The sequence below is a fragment of the Rattus norvegicus genome, chromosome 15 (assembly GCF_021556685.1).
Source record: "Rattus norvegicus strain SHRSP/BbbUtx chromosome 15, alternate assembly SHRSP_T2T, whole genome shotgun sequence".
Taxonomy (NCBI): domain Eukaryota; kingdom Metazoa; phylum Chordata; class Mammalia; order Rodentia; family Muridae; genus Rattus; species Rattus norvegicus.
In genome coordinates this window covers 31,723,658-31,750,861 of record NC_141548.1, presented here as the reverse complement: position 1 = coordinate 31,750,861, position 27,204 = coordinate 31,723,658, and the positions used below count along the sequence as shown (strand labels likewise).

The following is a 27,204-nucleotide window of genomic DNA, read 5'->3' as shown; positions in this document are numbered from 1 at the left end:
ATAAAATAAATAAATCTTTAAAAAAAAAAAAAAAAACCAAAAAACTAAATTCTCTCTCTAGAACATCTGTTTGCAATAAAAGAGCCAGGAAGGTACGACGGCACATCTGTTAGCTCAGCTCCATAGAGGCTGAAGCAGGAAGATGAGAGTTCAAGGCCAGCCTAGGCTAACAGGGAGACTCAACCTAAAAAAAAAAAAAAAGTTAAAAGTAACACAACACACTTCTCATGTCTCTGTGTTCTTTTCTTGCCACTAAATCCAGAGCCTTGCCTGAAACAGAGCCACAACCGACTGGAAGGAGCGAGAAGTTCCCAAACAAAAGAGAAAAATACACTTTGGAGGTTAGTAGAAGATCAAGAAGGGCAATCGGGCAGCTACCGGTTTCTCCTCCGGACCCTGAAAGAGCCCCAGGAAGAGGGGAAGACAAGAGAGAAGGCTTCTCAAGCCTACAAGAGGAAGTGGACCCGAGAGACACGAAGTAGAGGTCAGAAAACAGTCATGCAGAAGGAAAGCGGCAAACTAAGCTGCCCTGAGCTCCAAGGCCTGCATGCAGCCCAGGGCACAGGAAGTAGGAGGCAGAGCCTCTGGCCAGTTGCGGGGTGGGGTCAGCCTGAGCCTCTTTCAGGGTGGAGCAACTGGGACCTCCAGCAGATCTTGTCTGTTGGTTCTGGGGCAGCCTGGGCCCGAGGTACAGGGCCCATGTCCTGACCAGAAACCTCAGCTATGTCCAAGCAGTCCGGGACTGTGCCGGGCTGCTAGCCTGGATACATGCGCACAAGCCCTGTGCAAAGACCTAGCCTTAATAGCAGCACTCTGGAGGTAAAGGCAGGCAGAACTCTGTGAGTTCAAGGCCAGCCTGAGCTACATCATGAGATCCTGTCTCAAAACTAGCATGAGCATACCCCTTACTAGGGCCAGGGCTAGCTTGGTCCTAGAATCTACTGCTGCTTTCCAAACCCTTCAAGCAACGAAGGCCTACACGAGGCCTGGGAGGTGGGGCTGTAGAGGAACTGACTTACCCCAGGGTAGGTGGAGTTCAGGACTTGGGGGGAACAGGGAAGAAGATGCATCAAGGGAGGAGTTTAGATCAAGTTGGCACTGGAGGAGTGCTTTGTCTGCTGGCTCTGGCTTGGCGCCTCACTCTGCACGGGTCTCTTTGGAAGTCGGAGGAAGACAGGCATTCAGAGAAGCTACTCTGGGGCAAGGGATTAGAATCCCTTGAGCTCACAGGCAAGAAGGGCCATTTTCCCAAAGAGCAAATGCTGGACTGTGGCTGGGGCCTCAGCAAAGAGCACCCTAACTGCTAAGCACCCCTCCCTCCGGGGTGTGCCCTGCCCCTCCCTGAGTCACACCAAGGAGAGAGAGGAAAGGGAAGAAAGGAGAGGCACTGACTACAGAAGGAAAGGGAAGCAGAGGAGGAGAGAAGCCACGTAGGAGTTGGTGACAGAGAAGACCAGAGAGGGCAGACCTAGGGCAAATCTAGGACAGGGGGAGATCAAGAGAGGGCAGGCTGAGCATCCCAACGTGGGAGCGCCCCTGAGCACAGGACCCAGGGGCGGGGAGCCAAGGGGCGGGCCGGCCATGTCCCACGGGACCTACTATGAATGCGAGCCTCGGGGTGGCCAGCAGCCACTTGAGTTCTCAGGGGGTCGAGCTGGGCCCGGGGAGCTGGGGGACATGTGTGAGCATGAGGCCTCCATTGACCTCTCCGCCTACATCGAGTCTGGGGAAGAACAGCTACTTTCTGACCTCTTTGCCATGAAGCCAACGCCTGAAGCCCGAAGCCTTAAGGGCCCAGGAACACCTTCATTTCCTCACTACCTGCCGGCTGACCCTCGGCCATTTGCCTATCCCTCACACACATTTGGCCCAGATAGGAAGGCTTTGGGACCTGGCATCTACAGCAACCCAGGGAGCTACGACCCCAGGGCTGTGGCGGTGAAAGAGGAGCCTCGAGGGCCAGAGGGCAACCGAGGCACCGGCAGAGGCAGCTACAATCCCCTGCAGTACCAAGTGGCACACTGTGGGCAGACAGCAGTGCACCTCCCCCCGACCCTGGCAGCACCTGGCCAGCCCCTGCGCGTCCTCAAGGTAAGACTAAGGTAGCTCTCCTGGTTTCCTCCCCGGGGTGGAGCAAGGTGGTTGGATGAGGGAATTCTGACTACTGGGCATCCCTAACGAGTCTGTGTTTGGTGCTCCTCTGTGAACATGGCTTACCCCAAGACCCTGTTTCCAGACTCTGAATTCATTTCTCAGAGCTCTACTGTGTCCTAAAGATACTTGTAGTAGCCGCTCTATCCTGTTCCGGAGGAGGGAGGGAGCGTTCTGCTGTCCACTATGCCCCGTCTCTTGTTTCTCTGCTGCCTGCTTTCTGGATGAGGAAATGCGGCTGACTAGAATTTTTCAATAAGAGACTTATTGCAGACAAACCAAAGGAAAGGGTCCTCAGAGAATATGAGAGCAAAAGAAAGCTCTGGTCTCAGATCAGGGACCATATGCATCCGGGCTACACAGACACAGGGTGATGCCCGGGAGCCCTATATCCCTTTAAGGCCTCAAGTATGCCCTTTGCTACTGGGATTCCTGCTTAGCCTTCACTCGGCCTCCTGGTGGAGCCTCACCTCTCTGTCCCCTTACCCTCCAGGCCCCTGTGGCGGCTGCTGCCCCTCCCTGCAGCCCCCTTCTCAAGGCACCCTCCCCTGCTGGCCCCTCGCACAAGGGCAAGAAGGCAGTGAACAAAGATAGCCTGGAGTACCGGCTGCGACGCGAACGCAACAACATCGCAGTGCGCAAGAGCCGGGACAAGGCCAAGAGGCGCATTATGGAGACACAGCAGAAGGTGTTAGAGTACATGGCGGAAAATGAGCGTCTGCGCAGCCGCGTGGACCAGCTCACCCAGGAGTTAGACACTCTCCGCAACCTCTTCCGCCAGATCCCCGAGGCTGCCAGCCTCATCAAGGGTGTCGGGGGCTGCAGCTGAGCCTGCCTGGCAGACTATGGGCACCGGGCCCTAAGGACCCCGCCCACCCTCCTAGGTCCCCAGAGTCCTAAACAGGCCAAGCCTGAAAAAGAGATCATGGACAATGGCAGCCAGTAACTGGGAAAGTCGGGACCAAAATGATTCTGTGGCTGAATAAATTGCACTGTGACTTGATGCTGGAGCTGTTCACTGGGTCTTGGGCCAGGGCCTGGTGGGAATGCTGTGTGTATACTCCTGGAAGACCCCGAGGGCAGGGAATACATGTGGCTAGTCCACATCGTGTCTTCTCCATGGCCAAATGAACGCCTAGAAATACTAACATGCTACCCATGGCTCTGTCCGTCACACCCTCCAGCCAAGCCTCAGCCTGTCCCTCTCTGCTCCTCTGTCACTTCACCTCCATGTCCACCCACCTACCCACTTGGTCCTTTGTACACTGAGCACAGGCTTGGTAGCACCACCACGGTGCAAGCCAGTGTCTGGAGCAGCCTCTGCATCGTGCCCTGAGAAACTCCTGGGGCTCAGCGTGATCCAAGTGCTACACAGCTCCAATGCCAGGCCCACTGACCTTTGGCCTGCTCTCTGACTTTAGGCCTGGGAGCTCTTTTCCCAGGTGACCAAGGGAAATTTTTCTGATGGCCCTGCCATATTCGTGGTCCTTGAGCTGTGGATCCAGCATTCAGTCTCTTTTTTCTTGTCTTACTTCCTCACTCCCATCTTTATCCCTCATCCCCCAGGCCACTGGCTTCCTAACTCTGGAGAAGGTAAGCACCCCGAGGAATCAGTTAGGATCTGACTTCATGTGTATGTGAGAACACTGACCATGAAGAAACCGATGACAAGCCCCACTACTCCGGGTGTTTTCTTTCCCACAGAACTGCGACCCAGGAAGGGAAACCATACAGTAGTTGAGGGCGTCAGCTTGCTGTCTCACCTTGAGCCAGTTACCTCTCCTTTCCATGCCTCAGTTTCCTCATCTGCACAGGAGGAATCTGAGTACCTAGCCCACGCTGTTATTTTCATAGAAAAATGGAGTTTGACATGTTTGACATGTGGTGAGCATGAGTATTCTGTTCCATTTGCTAAAAGGAGAGAGAGCGAGAGAGGGAGGGAGGGAGAGAGAGAGAGAGAAAGAGAGAGAGAGAACCTAGAATTACACAATTATTTAGAGGCAGAATCAAAATTAGCTCCATGAAATCACAGATCTCAAGAGGTCCTAGGAGAGACCTCAAGAGATCATCTGGGTGAGCTTTGCCCTCAGACAAGCAAGATAGTGGGAGCCACATCTTGTAGATAAAGTAGGGAGGGCCCGAGTGGATAAACGCTCGCTCAGTCTCTCGCTGCCTCAGCACTGTACCTTTCTTTTACTCTCTCCTCAGCAAAAAACAGCACAGATGTGGCCCATGAGGCACACTCGAGGAATAATTACGGAGCTGGGGACCAGACCGAGTTAGCAGAGTGCTTGCCTGGTGGTCACCAGACCCTAAGTCCCAGCGCTAGCACCATGGAACAGCAGAAAAGAAATCGTGAATTGGCCCCACAATGTCAGAGACTAGACAGGATAAGAGTGTGTGTGTGTGAGAGAGAGAGAGAGAGAGAGAGAGAGAGAGAGAGAGAGAGAGCACAGGTCTGTTTCTCTTTCCACTTCAGATCTCAATGGTAGAAATTCTCACCGTGTCCCAGGCATCTTGTGTACAAGATGTCCAAATGAACGCCTAGAGATACTGACACGCTGCCCATAGCTCTTCCACCACTTCCTCAACCTCACCTCCAGACTAAGGTCCAGGCTGACACCCTCGAGGCTAGCTAACCTTGGCTCCCTTTTGCCTCTGGATCTCAGCACTCTCTTTTTCCTGCGTCCTCGGGTCTTCAGCTGATGAGGGGAGATTTGAACCTTTGAGTGGATGGACTGATGGACTCTGCTTGACTAGGAGATGCAGCTGCCCATCTCTGTGGCACCTGGGAAAACCCTCTCACTTTCCCCAGTGAGATCCCAAAGAGATATGACAAAGAACAGCCAAGCACACCCCTCCTTCTTTCCACCTGCACGAAGCTCTCAGTCTCTTAGCTGGCTTTGGCCAAAGTAATTTAGTCAATCATCCTTCCTGAGAAAGAGACAATTTCTCAGCTGCAGGAATAGGAAAAGTTAAGGATCACATCCACCATTCTCTGTTCTTTTTTTTTTTTTTTTTTTTTTTTTTGAGCTGGGGATCAAACCCAGGGCCTTGTGCTTGCTAGGCAAGCACTCTACCACTGAGCTAAATCCCCAACCCCTCTCTGTTCCTTCTCAAGTAGCTCTGCTCTCAGGAGGCTGCCTTCCTTCATCAACTGGCTTCCCCTGGCAGTGTGGAGACTGGAGACTGGTGGAGTGTGGGGGCTAGAGAAGAAGGAGACAGAACCTTCATGCTGGCCCCTCTCTTGGCACTCCCCTGGTGTGGCAATGACTCCCCTGCTGTTGGAGCTCTAGTACCTGCCATTCCTGTGGCTTCCCATGGCTCTCTTACATGCTTAGATAAAGTGCTTTCGTTCTCATTATCCCACTTAAATGTGCCTGCCGGGGAAATCAAGTTAACAAACATACTGTTTTGGCTAGGAAAGTTAAAGGCCTTGCAGAGGAAGTGACATTTAAGTTGAAACCTAAAAACTTTCCAGGAGTCTGGTGTGCTTCAGAGTAGACTGTGGGCACAGGGAAGAGCAAAATGCCAAGGATGACTGGGCTGGATGACCTGAAAGGACAAACTTGGGTACTCCAGAAAATACCTCCTCTTCAGGAAGGAGTTGGCAAAGGACTCTCCTGCTGTTCCCTCTGTCCTGAAGCTGGAGCCAGGAGGCAGCTGCTTTATCTCTGCCCCGAGAATGACCTCTCAGGGCTGTCCACAGGGAAAGAACTCAGCAGGCCGAGAGGAGGGAGGGGCATTTGGCCAAGCCCTGCTGCAGGGGCTCCAAGTCTGGGGTTTGAGAACCTGTGAAGAGCAGCGAAGCAACCCTTCCCCACCCCCCAGCCACATCCATTCCTCTTGTTCAGAAGCCCCTTTTCCTTCTTGGGCAGAACTGAGGTAATGGACAGGAGTCCTGAACTGAGACTCGATCTCAGGCTACAGAGAAGCCTGTGAGAAGGAAGGTTGTGGGGAGATACAGACACCACGAGGGAGGAAGCTGGCCAAGGTGAGTCTACCAAGGTCAGTCAGCGGGTGCTTGTGAAAGCTGCCCCCCTCGATGCACACCTCCCAACCCCCAGAGATTGCCTCACTCCCGGGGCCCCCAGGGCCCCCATCCCAGTGTTGCAAGATCCCGGTTGGGGTTGTGGTGGAAAGAGGCCTCTTCACCTCCAATGCTTGCCCTGCTCCAAGCCTGTGAGAAACTCTAGAAGGTAGGGATGAGACAGCAGGGCCTGTGTAGTCCCCCTTAGACATTCACTCGTTCCCACGAAGGCTGACTCCTCCTTGAAAGTGAAAGAGGTCTAACCTGGACAGTACTCTCTAGCCTGAGCTCTGAAAAACCAATGGCAGGTGAGAGTCTCTCCATGGGGGAGAGAAGGTGGGCGTTTTCAAAGACGCCATTTGACTACATCAAAATGGCCATCCGTTGTGACTTGAGGGAGCAGGGATGGTCCTTTGTCCTTAATGGAAGGCCTTGCTTGCAGGGCAAGACCCTGTGCTCTCCCACTTGTCTTTAAAAGAACCAAAGTGTGATGTAGGTAGAGGCAAGCCAAATAGAGCGTAGCTCCACCCCAGTGGCCTGAAAGCTAAACTTCATCCGAAAGGCTCGAACTCAAAACCCCTGTCACCACCACCTACCACCACCCACCAACATCTAGTTGGGTGTCATGGTCACCCTGGCCAGACCATCCAACCCTGCTGCAATCGGGACGGTTTGCAAAACTCCCACTAGCTCCCCTTTTGTTACCATCTGAGGTTAGGACTGTACTTGGGAGATAAGCTCGGGCTCCACCCACCTGTCCCACAGACTGCTGGCCTTCTGCAACTGGGAAGGTTTGCAAAACCCCTGCTAGCTCCAGCTGTCAACATCTGAGGCTAGGGCTGCACTGCGAGATAAAGGCTGGCTCCACCCACTGGCCTGCCTTCAAACCTCCAAAGTATCATGGCCCCAAAAGGAAATGCTCCTAGAAGCCTACTCAGGGTCTGGAAACCTTCTTGGGCTAGCCCCCAAGAGCCTCTTACCTGTATCTTGGTGTTCCTTCAACGGCTTCACTTTCTGGTTTTGTTTTTTGTTTGTCGAGACGGGGCCTTAACAACTGAAGCCCAGGCTAGCCTAGAATGCAGAGCCATTCCTGCCTCAGCCTCCTGAGTGCTGAGATTTCGGGCTTAATGCATCACATTCGACTTCTTTTGCACTCCTTTTCCTCAGCTCTCTTCTCGTCGCACTCGTGTTTTCTCTAGAAAGGCTCTTGGAACACTTATCTTGGCCAGGCACTGCACTCACTGTAGGAACTACAGGCTGCACAAGGGTAATCTTAGCTCTTGTGGAATTCAGTTAGAGTGGCAGACAGGCATGGTGCGAAGGCATAATTCTAGATTGTGGGCACTGTGTCTAAAGGAGAGGTGATTCGTGATCAGTTTTGTTTGTTGTAAGACAGGGTCTCACTATGGTGGTTCAGGCTGGACTTGAACTCTTTTTTCTTTTTTTTTTTTTTTTTGTTCTTTTTTTCGGAGCTGGGGACCGAACCCAGGGCCTTGCGCTTCCTAGGTAAGCGCTCTACCAGTGAGCTAAATCCCCAGCCCCTGGACTTGAACTCTTAATCCTCCCATTTCAGCATCCCAGGTACTGGGATTGCAGGGGTGTACTAGAACACTTGGCACCAGTGGTGGGCCTCGACGCAGGCATCTGCTTTTAATGCGAGGGTTAGGAAAGGTTTGTTTGAGGTAACACAGGAACAGCACTCAAGAGGTAAGTCTGGCAAAAAGCAGGGTTTCCCACATACAGAGAGTTGTTCCTAAGCAAGTCTTTCCCAGTCACTGGCCCAGAGTGCAGTTGGCATGGGGCAGACAAGATTGGGAGGGACAGGGATGCTTGGAATGAGGCCCAGCAGAGCTGAGGCTGGAGTTCCCAAGATCCCTCAGGTGGAATCATAATGAAAGGACTGCCCTTCCAAAAGAAGAGATCCCAACCTCTCTCTCCCTCTCTCATAGAAAGGGAAAGCATAGATAAAAAAGAAACAGAGTGTCGGTGAGATAGCTCAGCAGGCAAAGGCATTTACTATTAAACCTGATGCTAGTTTGATCCCCAGACCAAATGGGGAATGGCTACACACACACACACACACACACACACACACACACACACACACACATGCTTAGACACACACACACATGCACTTGCACTCACGCGTGCACATATACACCACTGTCTTTAAATTTTTATCTTTAGATTTATTTATTGTATTTTGTGTGAGAATTTTGCTTGCATATATATGTGTGCACCACATGCATTTCCAGTGCCAAAGAGGTCAGAGGGTATCGGTCCCTGCCCCAACTGCTATTCTGCAGATACCATGGGGGTCCTGGGACCCAACCTAGGAAACTTTCGAGAGCTGCAAGTGCTTTTAACTGCTTAGTCAACTCTCCAGCCTCCAAAATAAATATCTTTAAACATGTATGCTTATATGTTTAAAAACGTATAAACAGGGGTTGGGGATTTAGCTCAGTGGTAGAGCACTTGCCTAGCAAGCACAAGGCCCTGGGTTCAGTCCCCAGCTCGGACCCCGGAAAACAAACAAACAAACAAATAAAAAAACCCAAAAACGTATGTACATAAAAATCATTTAAAACACATAGGTTTGAGCTGGGCATGGTGGTGCAGGCCTTTTAAGTCCAGCATTTGGTATGCAGAGGCAAGAAGATCTCTATGAGTTTGAGGCCAGCCTGGTCTACGTAGAGAGGTCAAAGGTAGGGATTATGCATAGTGAGACCCTGTTACAAAACACAAAAATACTAATAATTAAAAAAAAAAAGGCATTGGCTGGACTTGGTGAGGCAGGCTTGCAACCCTGGCACTCAGGGACTAAGAAAGACATTAACAAGTTTGAGGTCAGTCTGCCAGCCTTGGCTACATAGCAAGACCCCATCTTAATAAAAATAAAAGGCTTATAGCAGACTGAGGGTGCTCCTATCTTACAGCTTTTAATTTCCACTGGGAAAAAAACTGGCTCCTAAAGTGGTTGGGCTGCAGGGGAGGCTGCAGACTGAAGGTATAAAATCCCAACTGCTAAGAGTGGAAGGAAGAGGGGGTGGGGTGTAGGGGAGGGAGGGCAAAAAAAAAAAAAAAAAAGAGTGGAAGGAAGAGCCGGTGGCTGAGATTTCCGACCTGGGAGCATACAATTGAAGTTGATGAGAAACATTTTAGAGCAGCAATAGTCTGTCTGCTGGAACGATTTTTGCTGGTGGTCCTTAGCTGCTCAAACACAAATGCAAGTGCTCGATCCATCTAAGCTTGGTGCTGAACTAGGGAGGCGGGGTCGTTATGATAGTCAAGGGAAGGGGTTGAAGCGATTCAGGAAAGAATTTCGGTGGAGAGTCTATACCCTAAGACAGAGAAGGGGAGAATAAAGAAAAGAAGGGTCACCGTTCCCCAGCCAGCTTGTCCAACAGCAACAGCTAGGTTGCAGTGAGCCAACCGAGCAGCGAACCATAAGGAAAAGAGATCATATCAGAGAAGGGTGTTTGATTCCGTTATTTCATAGATGCTTCAGTTTCTGCTGGTGATAAGGCTCTGGGCACGGCCCTCAGACTGTCTCACTTGAGAGGAATGGAGGAGAAGGGTGTCAGAGGTGGAAGGGAGAAGGCTGAGAGGAGCGTGCTGAGGGAGCTTCGCGTGGTTATGTCATCACCACCGCTGCAGGGACACCACCTGTGGGGACCGTGTCCCTCAGGCCACCCTCCCTCCCTCGGGTCTTCTCTCACCATTTCCCTAAAGCAATCCTCCCTTCTCCAGTTTCTGTCTGGTTTCCCTTCATGGCTCCAGTTTCTCTTTTCCTCCCAATGTGACTTCCACCTCCCTAGATGAATCTGAGAAGCCATCCTGGACAGTAGGTGTGACCAGGAGTCTGTGAGGGTTGAAATCCCACAGCTGTTTTATTGTCTAATCCTGCTGCACCTCAGTTGTAAAGTTGGGATAGTATCAATGATGCCTAAGCCTCCTAAGGTTAGTGAAGAATCATGGGAGTATAGGGCAAGGTCAGACACGAAACCTTGATGAGACAATGGCTGTTCTTAGTGTAACCCCTCACCTTCTCTTGCCTCATCTTCACTCTCTCACCTCCACCATACCTCCACAGTTACTTCATATGCCTTCAAAGGGACGAACAAGACTTACTTCTCTCTGAAGTCTGGCAGAAAAACAGAGTCACACAAAAGTCAAAATGGAGCTGGGGGTGAAAGAGAAAGGCTCAGCAGTTAGGAGCACTTGGTCCTTTCGCCAAGGGTTCTGTTCTCAGCACTCCCACGATGGCTCATAAATGCCTGTCACTCCAGTTCCACACCATCTGATGCTAAGCTCACATGTGATGCATATGCCAGCAAAACATTATACACACAGAATGATGCTTTGCTTGTTTGTTTGTTTGTTTGTTTGTTTGTTTGTTTGAGACAGGGTTTCTCTATGTAGCCCTGGCTGTCCTGAAACCCACTCTGTAGACCAGGTTGGCCTCGAACTCACAGAGATTCACCTGCTCTCCCTGCCAAGTGCTGGATCTAAAGGCGTGCTCCACTACTGCCTTGCTATAAATAAATCTGGAAAACAAAAGTTAAGAATAAGTAAGTAAAAAGATAGAATTGGGCATAACAATACATTTGGGTGATCTCTGCACTGGATTTCAGTAGAGGGGAAAGGTCGAGAACCTGAGTTCAGGTGAAACGTATATCAAAAAAAAAAAAAAGAAAAGAAAAGAAAAGAAAAGAAAAAGTCAGGGAAATATATAAGTGCTGCTAAAAATATGTCAAAGAGGCCTGGAGAGATGGTTCAGTGGTTAAGCGGACCTGTAGCTCTTGCAGAGAGCCTGTGTTCAGACCCCAGCACCTACATGGTGACTGACAACCATCAACAATGACGCCAAGTCTAAGGGATCCGACACCCTCTTCTGACCTCCATAGACACTGTGGAGCACGTGCGCCGCACGCGTGCGCACACACACACACATATATACACATAATATATATATGTATATATACATAAATAAAGTGAATGAATGAATGAAAGCAAAACACACACAATACATCTTTGAAAAGCTCTTTGGTGGGCTAGAGAGATGGCTCAATGGTTAAAAGCACTGACTGCTCTTCCAAAGGCCCTGAGTTCAATTCCCAGCAACCACATGATGGCTCACAACCATTTGTAATTAGATCTAATGCCCTCTTCTGGTGTGTCTGAAGACAGCCACAGTGTACGTATATATAATAAATAAATCTTTTTAAAGGAAGGAAGGAAGGAAGGAAGGAAGGAAGGAAGGAAGGAAGGAAGGAAGGAAGGAAGGAAAGCTGTTTGGTGGGCTGGAGAGATGGCTCAGTGGTTAAGAGCACTGACTGCTCTTCCAGAGGTCCTGAGTTCAATTCCTAGCAACCACATGGTGGCTCATAACCATCTATAAATGAGATCTGGTGCCCTCTTCTGGCCTGCAGGCACACATGCAGACAGAATGCTGTATAGATAATAAATGAATCTTTTTAAAAAATAAAGAAAAGCTGTTTTTAAAGTTGTGGAAGAATTGCTGCTGGAAAACAAGATCTATCCTGTCTGGTGAATAATGGTAGGTAAACTGGATCTGTGCAAAGCGGGAGCAGGGATTTCTTCCAGGCTTTTCCTGCGTCTGTGCAGGGCTGACTCGTAGGTCCTAAATGGAGAGATACACTTTAGCTAGCTGTCACCTCCTATGGTTGGCTATGCCAGACCTGGGAGGTGTCACATAATCTGCTTATAGGCATGCGGGGGGGGGGGAATAGTAGTATGGGGCAAGTTCCACCCCACCCCCACCCGCACCCCCTCCATCCCCACCCCTGACTCTGGCAGGATCATGCCTCTCTCAGCATGACCACCAGGAGGCAGCAAAGAATAAGAGTGTGGACAGAAGGGCCAGGAACCCGTTTTGTTTTTTGGGTTTTTTTTTTTCGTTTTTTGTTTTTGTTTTGTTTTGTTTTTTCAGGGGAAAAGGTCTTCAGACACCTGGAGAAAGCTATATTTGTCTTAGAGAAAGAACTAGAATCCCCTTCAAACTTATACAGCTGTTAATAATCAATTTTTAAATTCTAAATTCTTGGGGCTGGGGATTTAGCTCAGTGGTAGAGCGCTTACCTAGGAAGCGCAAGGCCCTGGGTTCGGTCCCCAGCTCCGAAAAAAAAAAAGAACCAAAAAAAAAAAAAATCTAAATTCTTTAACTCCAATGTGTGTGTAATTTTTTTTTCCTTCTGGTGAGAGTGAAAGTAGGACTTTGCCCCAATCTGCGTAATAAATATCCTTTTCTTGACTTAGCAGTTATCACGAGCTGGACACTCCTCTTTTTCTTTTCCAACAACTTACGCTTATTATTTTTACTTACGTATATTGTGTGTCTGTATGTGGGTGTGTACATGAGTGCCAGTGGAGGCCTGAAACATTGGGCTCCAAAGAGCTGGAGTTTCAGGTGGTTGGGAGCCACCTGACATGGGTTTTGGGAACCAAGAGTTCTCTGGAAGTACAGCATGTGCTCTTAGCTGCTGAGCTATCTCTCCATGCCCTGGGCACTGTTAGTGTGTTAGAGACTCACTTGCTGGAGAGATGGCCTAGTGGTTAAGAGCCCCGACTGCTCTCCCAGAGGTCCTGAGTTCAAATCCCAGCAACCACATGGTGGCTCACAACCATCTGTAATGGGATCTGATGCCCTCTTCTGGTGTGTCTGAAGACAGCCACAGTGTACTCATATAAATAAAAATATATAAATCTTTAAAAAGAATATTTAGGGCTGGAGAGATGGCTCAGTGGGTAAGAGCACTGACTGTTCTTCCAAAGGTCCTAAGTTCAAATCCCAGCAACCACATGGTGGCTCACAACCATCTGTAATGAGATCTGATGCCCTCTTCTGGTGTGTCTGAAGACAGTGACAGTGTATATATATAAAAAAAATAGATCTTTTTAAAAAAAGAATGTTAAAGAAAGAAAGAAAGAAAGAAAGAAAGAAAGAAAGAAAGAAAGGAAGGAAGGAAGAAAGAAAATAACGTCTCCCAGGCATGTTGACATACCCTTTTAGTCCTAGCATTTAGGAGACAGAGGCAGGTGGATCTCTTTTGAGTATAAGGCCAGCCTGGTCTACAAAGAAAGTTCCAGGACAGCCTGGGCTGTTACACAAAGAAACCCTGCCCCCAAAAACAAACAAACAAACCAAAGATAAGTTCTAGTCCTTACCTGTCATACACTAGATACACCGTTTTAACATATGTAACTTTATCGTGTGCATTCAAAGCAAAAGAGCGGAGCAGACATGACAATGCCTGGCCACACGGAATGTCAGCACTTGGGAAGCAAAGGCAATAGGGTCACAAGTTCAAGGTCTGGGCTACACCAAGAGAGAAGTTAGAATAATAATAATCCCCACACTGAAGTCCTGACAGGAAGTAGGCTTCTTCTAGGAGTTTGGGAGAACAGGAAGAGCCTGAGCTAGTAAGTACTGAGGGAAAAGCAGGTCTTGTCAGGATCTAATAGGCCAGAGACCTCCTCAGACTGTTCCCTCCCACCTCTGAGAGGTGTGGAATTTGGGCTGGAGATGTTAAGAAAGGCTTCCCAGAGTGAGGTGGGAGCTTCCCACAGGAAAGGTCGGAGTTAGCCAGGCTGGGGAAGAATGGTGGCCAATCAGAGAAGATAGTTCAGAAAAGCACAGTAGGAGGCAAGAAAACAATAAAGTCTCCAGGACTTCTTAAAAAAAAGTCTTTGAACTTCTGTTAGGTCCACCGGAGAGTTTATCTTCCCTCTCCTGGGAAGCAGTGGGCGGACTCTACAAAGTGTCATAGGCCCATCCCGCAGCCCCCAAAGGAGATAGCAGCCAACCTGCGTGTTTGTTGGGCACCTGGTGACAGTACACACAGGTGCAGAACATTCCTAAAGGTCTCACAGCTTAGAGGCTGGCCCAGTACAGCGCAGGACCTGTTTGCTCTCTGCCAGAGAGATAGCAGGCATCCACCAACAACACCCAACAAAACCTACAAAACCAAAAAGTGCCACCCCCCCCCCCCCACATTCCTCATCCACTCTACACAGCTAACACTTTTGTTGCTGTTGGTGGTGGGGTTTTTTTGTTTTTTGTTTTTTGTTTTTTTCTTTTGGGGGCGGTGGTGTCCCAAGGCTTCCTACTGAGAAAGACAGGGGACTGGGAATGTGGTGTAACCCCTCTCTAGAAAAATAAACTGAAGGCTCAGAACAGTACTCCTCTATCCAGCATCCACCCCTGGCACCCTAGAGGAGACGCCTTCAACTCCTGTGGCTCAGACCTGGCCTCCCTTATGCGAAACTGTAGACTTAGTCAACAACTTCCAAAACTTCTGAGAATTCGGAGAGTGATGCAGAGTGTGTGGTGAGAGATACACCGAGAGAGGGCAGAAATAAATGAGCAAGCCACGGCAGACTGGACCCAGGGAAGGCCGAGGAGACACAGAATAAAGATGTGGTGGCTACTCCTCCTTGGGGCGGCCGCAAGCAGATGTCTGCATGAGGAAACCCAGAAGTCTGTGCGCCTTCTTAGGCCTCCTTTCCCCCAGATGTCCACACACTTCCGCTCCTCAATCCTTCCTCTCCCTGGCTCCCCTGAGCCTCAACCCCTTAGAATCCAAACGCACTATACAAGAGGTCCTGTACCCAGTGAGGCTCGGGATCTTGACAGGGAAGCTCGAGCCCTGGCTGCAGTGAAAGAGACCACTCGAAGGATTCAGGGGATCCTAGCAGGTATGTGAGGAGACAAGAAGTATCCGGGAGGGCTGAGGCAGCGGGGTCTAAAAAGAGTCCTTCACAGCAAAGGACTCTCAATCGATGAGGTAAAGAACCCGTTCTCTTGTCTTAAAGTTCTTCCGGTACGAGGACCTCTGCTTCTGAGCCGAGACCCTGCACAATACTGCCATGCTGTCTGGGGAGACCCCGATACCCCAAACTACCATAGGTGAGTTTGTCACTGTTTGATTTTGGACCGGGGACAAGGGACTGAAGTGCGTATTTTACATGCCCTAGCATACCTTGCTTCCAGGTTCTCCCAGCATCCCTCAGGCTCTACCTGGCACACCCTGTCCCCAATCCTGAACTTTCCAATCCAAAGGCTGAGCTGCCTTCCCCCCCAGAGGTTCTTCCCTATATAATCCAGACATTTTGCGCGCTCTCTCTCTCTTCTCCTCTTCTCTTCTCTTCTCTTCTCTTCTCTTCTCTTCTCTTCTCTTCTCTTCTCTTCTCTTCTCTTCTCTTCTCTTCTCTCTCTCTCTCTCTCTCTCTCTCTCTCTCTCCCCCTCCCTTTTCCCATGGCAACTCGTCCTTGGGGCCAGTGAACTCACCCGAGTGCAGCTTCCTAATAAACCTGCCTTTAATATAATCTCATCTGGTTCAAATTGGCTCATTTTACTTATGGCGGACAAATAACCTATCGTTAATGTTGTGTTTTATAAAAAAGCCAAGTATATGTTTTATAGAGCACAGTTGGGTGGGGTGGGAGGGGTGCCTCTGCGGGCCCATGCTGAGTTATCAGCCATACCACAGGGGTATAATGTAAAATAGAGTTTAAGGCATGGAAAGGGGAGTTGAGAAGGGAGTAGAGACAGAGAAAGGGGAGAGGCACATGGAGAGAAGGGGGAGGGGAAGGGGAGAGAGAGAGAAAGGGGTCAGGGAGAGAAGAGAGTCAAAGAGAGAAGGGACACAGAGAGGAGGAAGGGAACAAACAGACCCTTTTATAGCAAACCAGACCTACCTGGCTGTCGCTAGGTAACTTGGGTTGAGCCTAGAAGGAACACCAACAACTAAAGTCTTCTTCAAAGGCATCTGTTTCCAGCTCACTTCTGAACGTCTTGACAGGTGCAGCCTCTTGAACCCAGGGTACAAAGGAGAGAGTTGCCTCGGAGTAAAGGTGAGATTAACTCTCCAGTCTCGAGCATCTGAAGGGTTCTAACCTAGTTAGATCACCCCCAATACCTGAGTATGTAAAAGGAACAGTCGGATGTGTGGAATTGCCCTCCTGTCTGCTCGTCATAGCAATGCACACTCTGTAGTCCCTTTCCAGCCATGCCCCTCAAAACGCATTAAAGCAGAGATCTGGGGGGAGGCTAGAGACGTAACTCCACTTTTCAGTTTTTTTAAACTCGGGTTTGAACCTTGCACATGCTACAAAGGGCTCTGAGCTGTAACTACTCAGCTAGAAATCCGATTTCAACTGGCCACCTGGATGGTACTGAGGCAGCCCCAAGATGTCTTCTTCCTCTTAGTATCTAGTTTCTACCCATCTGCTAAGCTTATACTAGATTTCATTCCCTGGCAGATACCTGATGCCCACCTGCGTGGTTATTCCTTGTGGCCAGAGCATGGTCTGCCCCAACTAATCCAGCCAGATGGCCCTGGCGTCCAAAACACTGATTTTCTCCTGTATGTGCGGGTTGCCCACACTTCCAGATGTCACAGAGAGGTGAGGTTCAAAGCTGATCTTTTCCCTGACTCTGTTGCTCTCAAATGTTAGACTTTGTTAAGGAGGGAGACGGAAATAGCAGTTTTACTGAATTGCGCTTCTTCGGTACAGTTTGGAATAGTCTGATAAAGCTTGACTCGTGTAGGGGCTAAGAATCTTCCAGGCTGCCCATGGGCGCTACCCCAGCAGAACTGTATAGAGCCCCTGCTTCCTCTGTCTCAGGAAGATTCCATCTACCTGTTCTATCCCCCTTTCCTTTCGACTCTCCCTTCTCCTGGTCTGTTTGCAGCCCTCTGTCATAGCCTACGCTGCCTGCTGCCAGCTGGACTCAGAAGACAGGCCCCTCGCTGGTACTATTGTCTACTGTGCCCAACATCTCAGCAGCCCGAGCCTCGGCCACGACGATATTGTCATGGTGACTGCTGCATGATGAATGGGAGATGGGGCCGGGGGTGGTAGTCTCCCATGAAGTGGGAGAACCTACAGGGGATGGCTCAGGTGTATTTAGCTCTATGTAGAGCTGGTTGCGCGGAAGGGCTCTAGTCTTCTGCTAAAGAACTAGGCCCTTGCTCAGTAGCCATTTGCTCTTAGGCTACACTGCATGAACTGCTGCACGCTCTGGGTTTTTCTGGACAGCTCTTCAAGATGTGGCGAGACTGTCCCTCAGGACTCAGTGGTAAATGGAAGGAATGTGGGAATAGCCAAACTATGATGTCAATGGGGGGCAGGGGGAGTTCACGACCTTCCAGTTCTATTTCACCCTTCCCTCTCCTTGTGTTGCCTTCTTCCCTTCTTGAAGCCAGCTAGAGAGAATTGTTCTACAAGAAAACAGGTGACCAGACGAGATGAAGGGGGACAACTGCTTCTCACCACTCCAGCTGTCAGCCGCAGCCTAGCCAAACACTTGGGGGTGCCCGGGACTTCGCTGGGAGTTCCTTTGGAAGAAGAGGTGAGAGAGAATACAACCTTGGGATGATGGGAGAAAGAGTAGCCCAATGGCAACCAGCCATCTGCTACCTTATCCAACAGGGCTCTTTGTCTTCACACTGGGAGTCCAGATTACTTCAGGGCTCTATAATGACCGCTGCCTTCGATGGTGCCCAGCACACTCGACTTGACCCAATAACCCTTGCTGCCTTCGAAGATTCAGGCTGGTATCAGGTCAACCACAGTGCAGCAGAGGAACTTTTGTGGGGCCAGGGTAAGGAATAAGAAAGAGCTGCAAGACACCAGAACCCAAGTCAGCTTTGTGGGAAGTGAGATAGTCTGAGTTACTTGCCATTAAGGTATAATTCAAATTGTGAGCAGGGCTGGTGCGGAGGGATCTCTGTGGCTTCGTCTTTTGGTTTTTGTTTTCTTTTTTGGTTCTTTTTTTTCGGAGCTGGGGACCGAACCCAGGGCCTTGTGCTTCCTAGGCAAGCGCTCTACCACTGAGCTAAATCCCCAACCCCGTCTTTTGGTTTTTGAAGCTGCATAAGTCCTGGAACTCACTTTGTAGACCAGGCTGGCCTGAAACTCAGAGCTCTTACTCCCAAGTGCTGAGATTAAGGCATGTACCACCCCGCCCTGCTGAGCTGTTATCTCTGTGCTTTCTCCTCTTATTGGACAAGCAGGCTCTGGCCCAGACTTTGGTCTGGTGAGCACATGCAGGAATGGATCCTCAGACTTCTTCTGCACTGGCAGGTATGTGCTGAGTGGGCACGGGACAATACAACTGTCGGTTTGCCTGGTGTCATCTCTCTATTGTCCCTTCCGCACAGTGGGCTGGGCTGTCACTACCTGCACCTGGACAAAGGAAGGTGTTCCTCAGACCCAATGCTAGAAGGCTGCCGCATGTACAAACCCTCAGCCAATGGGGTGAGTGAACCACAGAGGAGACCGAGCAGGCCCAGGAGGTGTCAACCTCTACCTGCAGCATCAGCGTCATGCTGTTCTCTCCTTTTCCCTGAACCACAGAGTGAATGCTGGAAGGAGAGTGGACTCCACACCAGAGCGGAAAACCCCCGAGGGGAGATCTACCATATGCACAGCCGCTGCTTCCTTGGCAACCTTACCTCCCAAGTGCTCTCCAAAGACAAGACCAGCCAATCCTCAGCAGCACCACTCTACCTTGAGGAAGGTCCCACGGGCTGTTGTTATTTACATCAATGCACCCACAAGGGAGCCTACGAGGTTCAAGTGAAGGGATCACCGTGGATCCCCTGCCTTCCGGGGAAGGCTGTTCAGGTGAGAAATAACGTATGAGTAGTCAGAGCACACAGGCAGGAAGGTTGGCTGGTGATTACTGTTCAGCTTCTTTGGAGTCTTACTCTAGTCCAGGCCAGCCCAGAATTAGCTATATAGCCCGGGTCAGCTTCAATCTTGTGATAATCCTCTTGCCTTAGCTTCTCATAGACTGGGATTACAGATCGTTGAGCCTAATGTCCAGCTTGCTTTTTGAAATGTCTTATTTTTATCCTATTTATGCATTTACTCAGCAGAGCTGGGGGCCAACCCTGGGATATTCTGAGCTGCACCCTCAGCCCCTGGAAAACCTTTTTCTAAATATCTCCTTAGCCCGTGACTGATCAAGCAAATACTGGTTAGAGAGTAGCCCTAAGCAAGTAACTGAAGCTGTGACCTGTACCCTGCTGTTGCCTTGCAGATACCTGGGTACCATGGCCTTCTCTACTGTCCCCAAGGCCGGCTGTGTCTGAGTGAAGGTGTCAGTGTTGCCACTTCTCAACCGATGAGCTTTACAACCCAAGACCTGGTATTCCAGCTGTCTCTAAGACTAACAGGGACCCTGGGCCACTCTCTGGGGAAGGGACAGAGAGAAGAGCTTGCTGAGGTAGTTCTGGAGGCTCTGGTGATAAGAGCTGGCACTAGCAGGTAAAGGGACAGTTCCACCTACTTAGACAGTGGACCACAGAGTACTCAAGTGCTTTCTCTCACTTTCTTCTGCACCCTGTTCCTCCGACTCTGGAGACTACACTTACCTCTTTGGATGCTCTCTCAAGCACTTCTCCATTTTAGATCCCAATGTCTGTTCAGGTGTTATTTCTACAGCCCATCCATCACCAGGAGCTTGGTATTCACTGTGAGTATGTGGAAGCCTTCTGGCTGCCAAGGGCCGTCCACTGCTATGCTACATAGGACCCTGACCCTGACTCTTCAGAAGAAACCCCTCCAAGTACACCACGGAGAAGCCATCTTTACCACAGAATACAGCAAGTAAGGTTGTGCCCCAGATGGTAAGCTTTGTCATTTGAATCCCTGCTATGCAGAAAACTGAATTTGTATTTGGGAAGCATGCATTTGTATGTGCCTACTGTATCCTAGACGGGATGATGTATGTCAGTAAACAGATGCCCAGCATCACCTTAAGTCCATCGAACAGTAATAGGGCCCCATTCCTAGAACTTAGGGATTTCTATTGTCTTGGCTTTGGTTTTTGTTTTCGAGGGGGAAGGGTTAACACAGGGCTTCACTGTGTAGCCCTGGCTAGCCTAGAAATTACTGTAGTAAGTTACCTAATACAGAGCAGATTAACCTTCAACTCACGGAAATCCATCTGCATCCTCCCCAATTTTTTTTTCTTTTTTTTGCGCACCAGACTGACCTCAAATTTACTATAGAGCTGAGGATGATCTTGAACATCTAATCCCCCTGCCTCTGGAGTACTGGAGTCATATTGTAATTGTGCCATCACACCTCTCTCAAACAGCATTCAGGCAATCTAGCTACCAAAACAGTCTCTTCCCATATCTAGTCCTCACCATCAGCTACTTCAGTACTGAGGCTGCTGGAGACTTGGATCTTAGTCCTATCCCTACATTTTGGGTTTTACCTTCCCTTTCACTCATCGGTCTGCTCTAGTGCTTGACTCAAACAGGTCTCCATTTCCTAATGCCAAGCACGACTACAGAGCACTGCCTTCCATGTTCCTAGGCTGCAGACTTCCTTGGACCATAGCTCCTCTGTGGCTGAGCTACTTCTGTACACTGGCTTCTGTCTGCTGTTGCTAATTCTGCTGGGTGCACTGGGAACTCTGGCTTATCAGAAACGAGCGAGGCTTCAAGTGGAACCATCTACTACTTAACCATCACAGGAACTGTATGGTACAAGAGATCAGGTTAAAGCAGATGTGATGCCACTTGGAACGTAACTGCCAAATGTCAGCCAGCAAGATGACCACCTGAATTGATTCCTAAGGAGCCACAATGTGGAGAAAACCGGTTCAACAAGGTGTCCTGACTTCTTCATGTGCATGGTGGCTCATGAGTACTCCTACACAGATGTGTATGCACACAGTCAGAGTGGCTCTTGTAGAAGACCCAAGCACCACCAACATTCCATAACTGTAGTTCCAGGGGATCTGACATTGTTCTTTCCTCTGTGAGCACTATCATGTAAATGGTACATACACGTAACATGTAGGCCCTCACGCATATATGTAATTATAAGTAAAAGAGCTCTGGATGGGAAAACCTACTCACTTTAAACGCTCTACTTCCTCTAGAACAGACTTTGCCAGGTTGTCATCTTTATCGCAGCTTTGCCATGTGTAAATGTGGAGCCTCGCGGTAAAGAGCAGTCTTTATTATGATACCCTCTCCCCCAAATCAACAGTTTCACTTGTGAAGACTCCTGTCCACCAGCCCCAGGAGGCCGCGCATGCTTTGACGAGGGTGCTCCTATTTAATACTTACCTGGTTTTCATTGCTGCTCAGAGCCAAACGATGTGAATAATAGTAATTATTTCTTTCTCTCAATTTTCCTTAATTTTATTAAATCACCGCTGGGAAACCCAGCAGTTGGGAAATTACATAATTATGTTAGAGTTGGGTAGATGTGGTAAAAGCAGCCACATCTGGGCCAGCTCTGGACTCGAGTTACAAGATACTGGTTCCTGTTAGTTATAGTGACAAAAGCAGTCATTAAATTCTTGAGATTTAGACATCTCCTGTAAAAAAAATCAGATTTGCTAAAAATGGAGAGAGTCCAAGTGACGTACTGCCAGGGTACAACAGTGTTAGCACTCAACAGGAAGTCCATGCCAAAAAAATCTTTTTAAAGGCAGAGTCTCACTTTGTACTGCTGGCTGGCCTGGAACTTGCTATGTAGACCAGGCTGCCTCCTGAGTGCTGGAATAAACGGTGGACCACTACCCTGGCAGTTCAGGTGATTCTTTAAGTGACACAGTTGCACTGAATCATCACTACAGTCATGGCCTTGGCGTGATCACATCATTCGCTTGATCTGAATACCTGTCAGTCCTTACCAGCAGTGGCAGCCACTGCTTGGTAAAATTTTGCCACGAAATCTGGCTCACCGACCTCCAGCTGCCTGACAAATTCATTGCGCTCCTGCTCAGCCCAACCTCGAAACCACTGATCCCAAAGACGTAGCTGACACTCAAAGATACACGGTGGTCGACTTGCCGCAGATACACTGAGCTGCTCCAGACCATCCAGCAGTAGCTGCACCTTTCCTGGCACTGCCTTAGCGACCAGGTCTTGGAGAAAACGTTCCCGCTGGGGACCTGACCAACTGGCAAACCAGTGAAGAACACACTTCATCTCCTGGGAAGTGATGTAAGACATTGGAGGGGGGGAAGAGTTGGCAATGTCATCAGGCACTGAGGGTAACACGGAAGGGAAGCAGGGTGGCACTGATGTGGAAGACGATTCCAGTGGCATCCTGAAACAAACAAAGCTCTGTTAATACACTCTCTGGCAAGCGCAACCAGAACATTACCTTATAAGCAATAAACCCTACTACACCCAATCAGCATCCACCAATTCAATCTGTAGGAAAACAACAGGACCCTTTCTTATGGTAGGACTTCACTACATATGTGCAGCCCCAGACTGGCTGGGAATTTGGTCCTCTTGCTTCAGCTTCTTGAATAATACAAATGCACTTAGCTACACCCACAGGTAAGAAGATCCTTTATTTTTATTTCTATACAACTACCTTAGGGAAACCACCCAAGAATAACTTCACTTGGTATTTGCCAGTCTTACTTCCTTTTCAACACCACCATCTAAAAGCCAGGTGTGGTGCTCAGGCCTATAATCTCACCGTGGAGAAAGCCGAGATGAGGGACTGCCAAGAATTCAAGGCCAACTTGGACTACACAGGTACAAAGTAAGTTCCAGGCCAGTCTAGCCTACAGAGTGAGGCCCTATTTCAAAACAACGAAAGAACAAAAAACACAAGCCCGGCATGGTGGCACACATGGCAGAACTGGTGGAGGCAGAAGTACCAAGAGTTAAAAGATCAGCCTTAGTCACATTATGTTCTAGGACAGTCTGAGACTCTTGGTCCAAAAAACAAAAAACAAATACCCTACCTGACCAGTGCTTCTTCCTGCCTTTGTTCCAGCACATTAACTTTTATTTACATTTATTTGATGCTAAATTTATTCACATGCTGGAAGTTTTTGTTGCATCAGTCTCTTCTGGGATGTCCTTTCTTCTTTGTAGCCTCCTCTTTTAGCTCAGGAACAGCTTTTAGTGAGAATCATTTCAATGTGGCAGACAAGCTCACATGTGAGTTTATCTGACTCCAGTTTGGGTGTTTTCCTCTGGATTGTCAGTGACCACAGAATCTATATCAAAACCTGTAAGTTCAGCATTTTCAAGCACGTATAGCAAAACTCCATCACTCTTCTGAGGCTACCAATCATATGTCTAGACCTACTGCTTGTCGGCACACTTACAAATTCTACTATTACACTGTCTATACTGCTTCTTTAAAGGGACACCTTTCAGACACTGGGTGGCTTTTTAGGTACACATAGCCTTGATGGCTTGGTAATTTCATAGGTGATCTGAACGCCTTGGTTTGAATGATTTGGGGGCAGAGGTTTCTGCATCAAGAGTAATCATTTTCCCAGGCTACCTTGGGTTTTAGAAAAAAATCTCACAGGCCTCAAATTCAAGATCTTCTGCCTGAGCCTTGAAGATTACAGACATGTCACCTACCCATAAGCCTCTCAGTCTCGTGTAGCCTAGGCTACACTAGTTTCATGAACTGTGAAATGTCACTATACCATTTCTGTGATGCTAGAGACAGAACCTGGCAAACTAAACAAGCACTCTACCAATTGAACTATATCCCCCACCTACTTCTTATAAATGATCTTAAAAACAACCAATTGAGGGGCTAGGAAGACAACTGTTCCAAAGTTAAATTCACTTTCTGCTCTCCAGAGCACTCATGTCAAGTGACTTGAAAGCACCTGTAGCTTCGGCTCCTGAGCTGAACTGTGAACTCCATGAGACAAGCACACACCCGTAGACAGACACACATATACACAAAATAATAAAAACGAACCAGACAGTGGCAGAGCATGCCCTTAATCCCAGCACTCAGGAGGCACGCGCAGGCACATCTCTAGTTCATGGCCAGCCTGGACTGCAGAATGAGTTCTAGGATAGCCAGGGCTACACAGAGAAACCCTATCTTAAAAAAAAAAAAAAAAGCAAAAAAACAAAACCCAAACAAATAATAAGGAAAAACAAGCCATTGAGGCCAGCCTGGGAACACAGTAAGAACTGATCACAAACCTAAACAGAAAACACATGTCTTGCTTGTTCTCTCTAAAATTAATGTGCACAGCTTTTTAAATTTTGGTACAAGCGACTAGTCCCAACCTAAATGTTGATTTTTCCACAGTTACATGCACTGTGTGCTGGGAGTGGAGACAAGAGGCAAGAACCTTCTGTTCAAAGTACAAGCAACTGGTCCCAACCTAAATGCTGATTTTCCCACAGTTCCCCACTGTGTGTGTGTGTGGGACGTAGGGGGTGGTCATGAGACAAGAACCTACTGTACAGTGTATGAACCACCTCTGAAACCTGTAAAAAATGTTTATGTTCTATGACCCCCTTATTAAATTCTCTACCACACTAGTAAATTTTGGAGCAGGCTAGGTAAAGTTCTTGTCTCAAGGTAAGGTAAGGGTTAGAAAATCAGAAGCCACTTTATTAAAGTTCTGAAGAAAGTCCTTTTGCTTCTTTCTTGACTTAGGTAACCTAAAAAGTGTGATACGGATGCACACGTGTCTCTCAACAGTTTTCCTTAAAGCTTTATGCCTACAAGTACCACTCATTTTGCATCATGGATGCAAGTGTCAGCCAACTTATTCCAAAATACTTTAGTCCTACAGTTTGTATCTCCAACAAGGAAAACCTTCAACTCTCTAGGACCTAAATTTCTACCTGTTCTTACTTCTCCGAGTTGGAAAATTTGTATCCATGAAGAAAAGAATACCTAAACGTCAGTTCTAAGTCCCGGTTCAGGGTGACTGCCAGTTTCAAAGTGGCCCTACAGGGAGAAGTTTCTCCTAAAACTTCTCTTTTTCAGAGAAAGGGAATTATTTACCCAGGCTTTTTTACATGGCTTCCACTGTAAACTTAAATTCGATGTCATTAATAAATTTGCTGTCTGAGATCAAAGACACAATGCTACTTTTTCCCACGTTTGGAAGCAGCAGGTCTCTTATTCCTTAGCCACACAGGACAAAGCATTTCTTAGACCGAGTGGCTGGGATATAGAGGATGGGGACCACAGAGATTTCGCCAGGAAGCAGAAGGGTTCCCCAAAAGAAAACATTCAGACACCAAGTCTTATCCGGCCTAGGAGAAATTTCTTTTCCTCTTACCTCCCTTTTCCCCTTGGAGGGCGCCCAGAGATCACAAGAGTGCTTCAGCTCCTGCTCCAATTCCCCGAGTCTCTTCCATGTTTCCGGAAAACCCTAAGTACAGCCAGCCCCAGTAACCCACGCACTTCCGGTCCGGAACCAGCCCCAAGTACCCAAGTGCCCCAGCGCCTCAGCCCTCAAGTCCGGAGATAGCCGAATATCTCCGATTATGGGTATGCCAGATTCGAGGGCTTCCGAATAGATTCGATTCAAAGCCTCGGCAAGACGAAAACAAACGAACCTGAAAGTAAAATGGGAGGAGCCGGCCGCTAGGCAGATGGAAAAAGCCGATTGGTACCGATGTGGAGACGGAAACGACCGAACAGTTCCGGAGGAACCCGGGGAATTCTGAGCGGTAATAGAGGGGTAGACTATGGCAGTGGGCGGGGCCAGTTCGGTACGTTCGAAGGGCGTTGGCGGAAATTACCGAAGATGCCCGAAGCCGTCGGGACGGACCCGAGTACCTCACGCAAGATGGCGGAGCTGGAGGAGGTGACTCTGGACGGGAAGCCTCTTCAGGCTCTGCGGGTGACCGACCTGAAGGCCGCACTGGAGCAGCGAGGCCTAGCCAAGAGCGGGCAGAAGAGTGCCCTGGTCAAGCGGCTCAAAGGGGTGAGAAGTCAGCGTTGCCGAGGTGTCGGAGGGGAGCGGACCTGGTAGAGACGAGTCTCCGCTGCGGCGCAGGCGCAGTGTCCGGGCTCGGCGCGAGCTCTCTCAGGCCGCCAGCGCGAGCCTGCAGATCCACGCGCACGGTGGTTGGTGTGGCTGGCGCTGGAATAGAGATAACGCCGGTTCCCGCCTTAACGGCAGCGGCGCGAGCCCAAAATGGGAGGGTGCGCGCTACTCTCCCGGAGTGTCTTAAGCTCCTTCCTTCTTCCCCCACCCCCTCCTTGTTTGTGTCTGTGTTTTCGGCGCATGCGCTGCAGAAGGAGTTAAATCCCTCTACAACCACCGGTGTGGCTGGCCTTAAGGGGGCGAGCAGGGCTGTGTCCGAGTTAGGGATACAGTTGGGCGGATGGGGTTGGTGTCTGTGTCTGCAGTAGTACATTTTGGATAGGGTAAAAAATGTCCGCTTGACTAGATTAAAACCTTAGATGAAGGAAAACCTTGATAGAAGGACTTGTCAGAGACGGGTGTCTAATTTATAGGGAATCGAGAAACAGTCTGGATAAGAATTTGGTGAATATTGGTGCGAGAGGTGAGACAGATTACTTTAGGCTGGGGATTTTGTATCGGTTTGAGCAGTGAGAATGAGCTTGTTGTCGTGAGGTATACATACTGTGTATTGGTTTGGTGTAAATGGAGGGAAGGAAGGTGAGAAGGACTAGTGTAATTTGAGTTCATTAGGGTACGTGGCTCATAATACTGATAGGGACTCGGTCAGTTCAGGCTTTGAGTTGACAGACCGTTGCTTATCCCGAAGCTGACAGTTTGTGGGTGGGTGTGGATTAGGTCAGACCACAGGTTACAAGGTCTGTGGTTAGTTTCTCGGTGAAGTTTTTAGTACATTTGATTTGTCTGGGTGTCAACACTGATGGAAATTGTGCAGGTTCATTTAAGTAGTTTTAGTTCTGAAAATCAAATAATAGTCAAATCTAAATTAGCAGCCTAGTGTTGGTTTCATGTAATTTGAAACTTGTTTGAGTACTTGTAATTTTTTTTGCCTGTATTACCAGATTTAAAAGTGGCTCCTAGTCAAAATTACAGACAATAACAGGGGTTCTAGTTCTGATTCTGCCACTTTTGCTGATTTTTTTGTGACATAGCCAGGTCACTGATTCTTTGTGTGCCTGTATTTTACATCCGTATACTTGGGAGCAGTAACCATGGCTACCTTTAAGCGACTTATGAAGATGAATGAGAACAATATTAATAAAGCGCTTTTAGGCTCTGTGAAAGGAA

The 27,204-nt window shown here is 48.8% G+C and overlaps 4 protein-coding genes across 35 annotated transcripts in view; 3 read left to right on the top strand and 1 right to left on the bottom strand.

The window, feature by feature from the left end:
• The first annotated feature begins 1,393 nt into the window (after positions 1–1,393).
• On the top strand, positions 1,394–3,154 carry Cebpe (CCAAT/enhancer binding protein epsilon). The gene is given in 2 exon segments (NM_017095.2): positions 1,394–2,091; positions 2,645–3,154. Coding segments are annotated over 2 exon segments (846 nt in total). The 5' UTR covers positions 1,394–1,581; the 3' UTR covers positions 2,981–3,154.
• Positions 3,155–14,593: 11,439 nt separating this feature from the next.
• Cirop (ciliated left-right organizer metallopeptidase) lies at positions 14,594–21,759 on the top strand. Of its 3 annotated transcripts, none has more exon segments than NM_001402377.1 (14): positions 14,594–14,899; positions 15,017–15,110; positions 16,007–16,058; positions 16,467–16,610; positions 16,900–17,025; positions 17,202–17,286; positions 17,414–17,559; positions 17,640–17,811; positions 18,224–18,293; positions 18,371–18,467; positions 18,567–18,836; positions 19,255–19,481; positions 19,644–19,823; positions 20,541–21,759. In NM_001402377.1, coding segments are annotated over 14 exon segments (2,094 nt in total). In that variant the 5' UTR covers positions 14,594–14,619; the 3' UTR covers positions 20,692–21,759.
• C15h14orf119 (similar to human chromosome 14 open reading frame 119) lies at positions 21,351–26,200 on the bottom strand. 4 transcript variants are annotated; one of them, NM_001108376.3, is given in 2 exon segments: positions 21,351–22,292; positions 25,264–26,200. In NM_001108376.3, a coding segment is annotated over 1 exon segment (429 nt). In that variant the 5' UTR covers position 22,292; positions 25,264–26,200; the 3' UTR covers positions 21,351–21,862.
• The window catches only part of Acin1 (apoptotic chromatin condensation inducer 1), a 44,886-nt gene continuing 43,066 nt past the window's right edge, over positions 25,385–27,204 (top strand). For 26 of the 27 annotated variants that reach the window (XR_015637991.1, XR_015637995.1, XR_015638002.1 and 23 more), the window contains exon 1: positions 25,385–25,914. Coding sequence is in view for 12 of the 27 variants with exons in the window: in XM_087585629.1 (XP_087441755.1) it covers positions 25,603–25,914 (312 nt within the window). In the remaining 15 variants the exon portion in view is untranslated. 27 annotated transcript variants of the gene reach the window in all.

Excerpts from the sequence above, each read along its gene's own strand:
- C15h14orf119 (XM_087586106.1), bottom strand. The coding sequence starts at position 22,291 with ATGCCACTGGAATCGTCTTCCACATCAGTGCCACCCTGCTTCCCTTCC.
- Cirop (XM_087586107.1), top strand. The coding sequence starts at position 17,212 with ATGAACTGCTGCACGCTCTGGGTTTTTCTGGACAGCTCTTCAAGATGT. Across the intron at positions 18,294-18,370 it reads GACTTCTTCTGCACTGGCAG|TGGGCTGGGCTGTCACTACC; the intron begins GTATGTGCTGAG and ends CCTTCCGCACAG. Across the intron at positions 19,824-20,540 it reads TTTACCACAGAATACAGCAA|GCTGCAGACTTCCTTGGACC; the intron begins GTAAGGTTGTGC and ends CCATGTTCCTAG.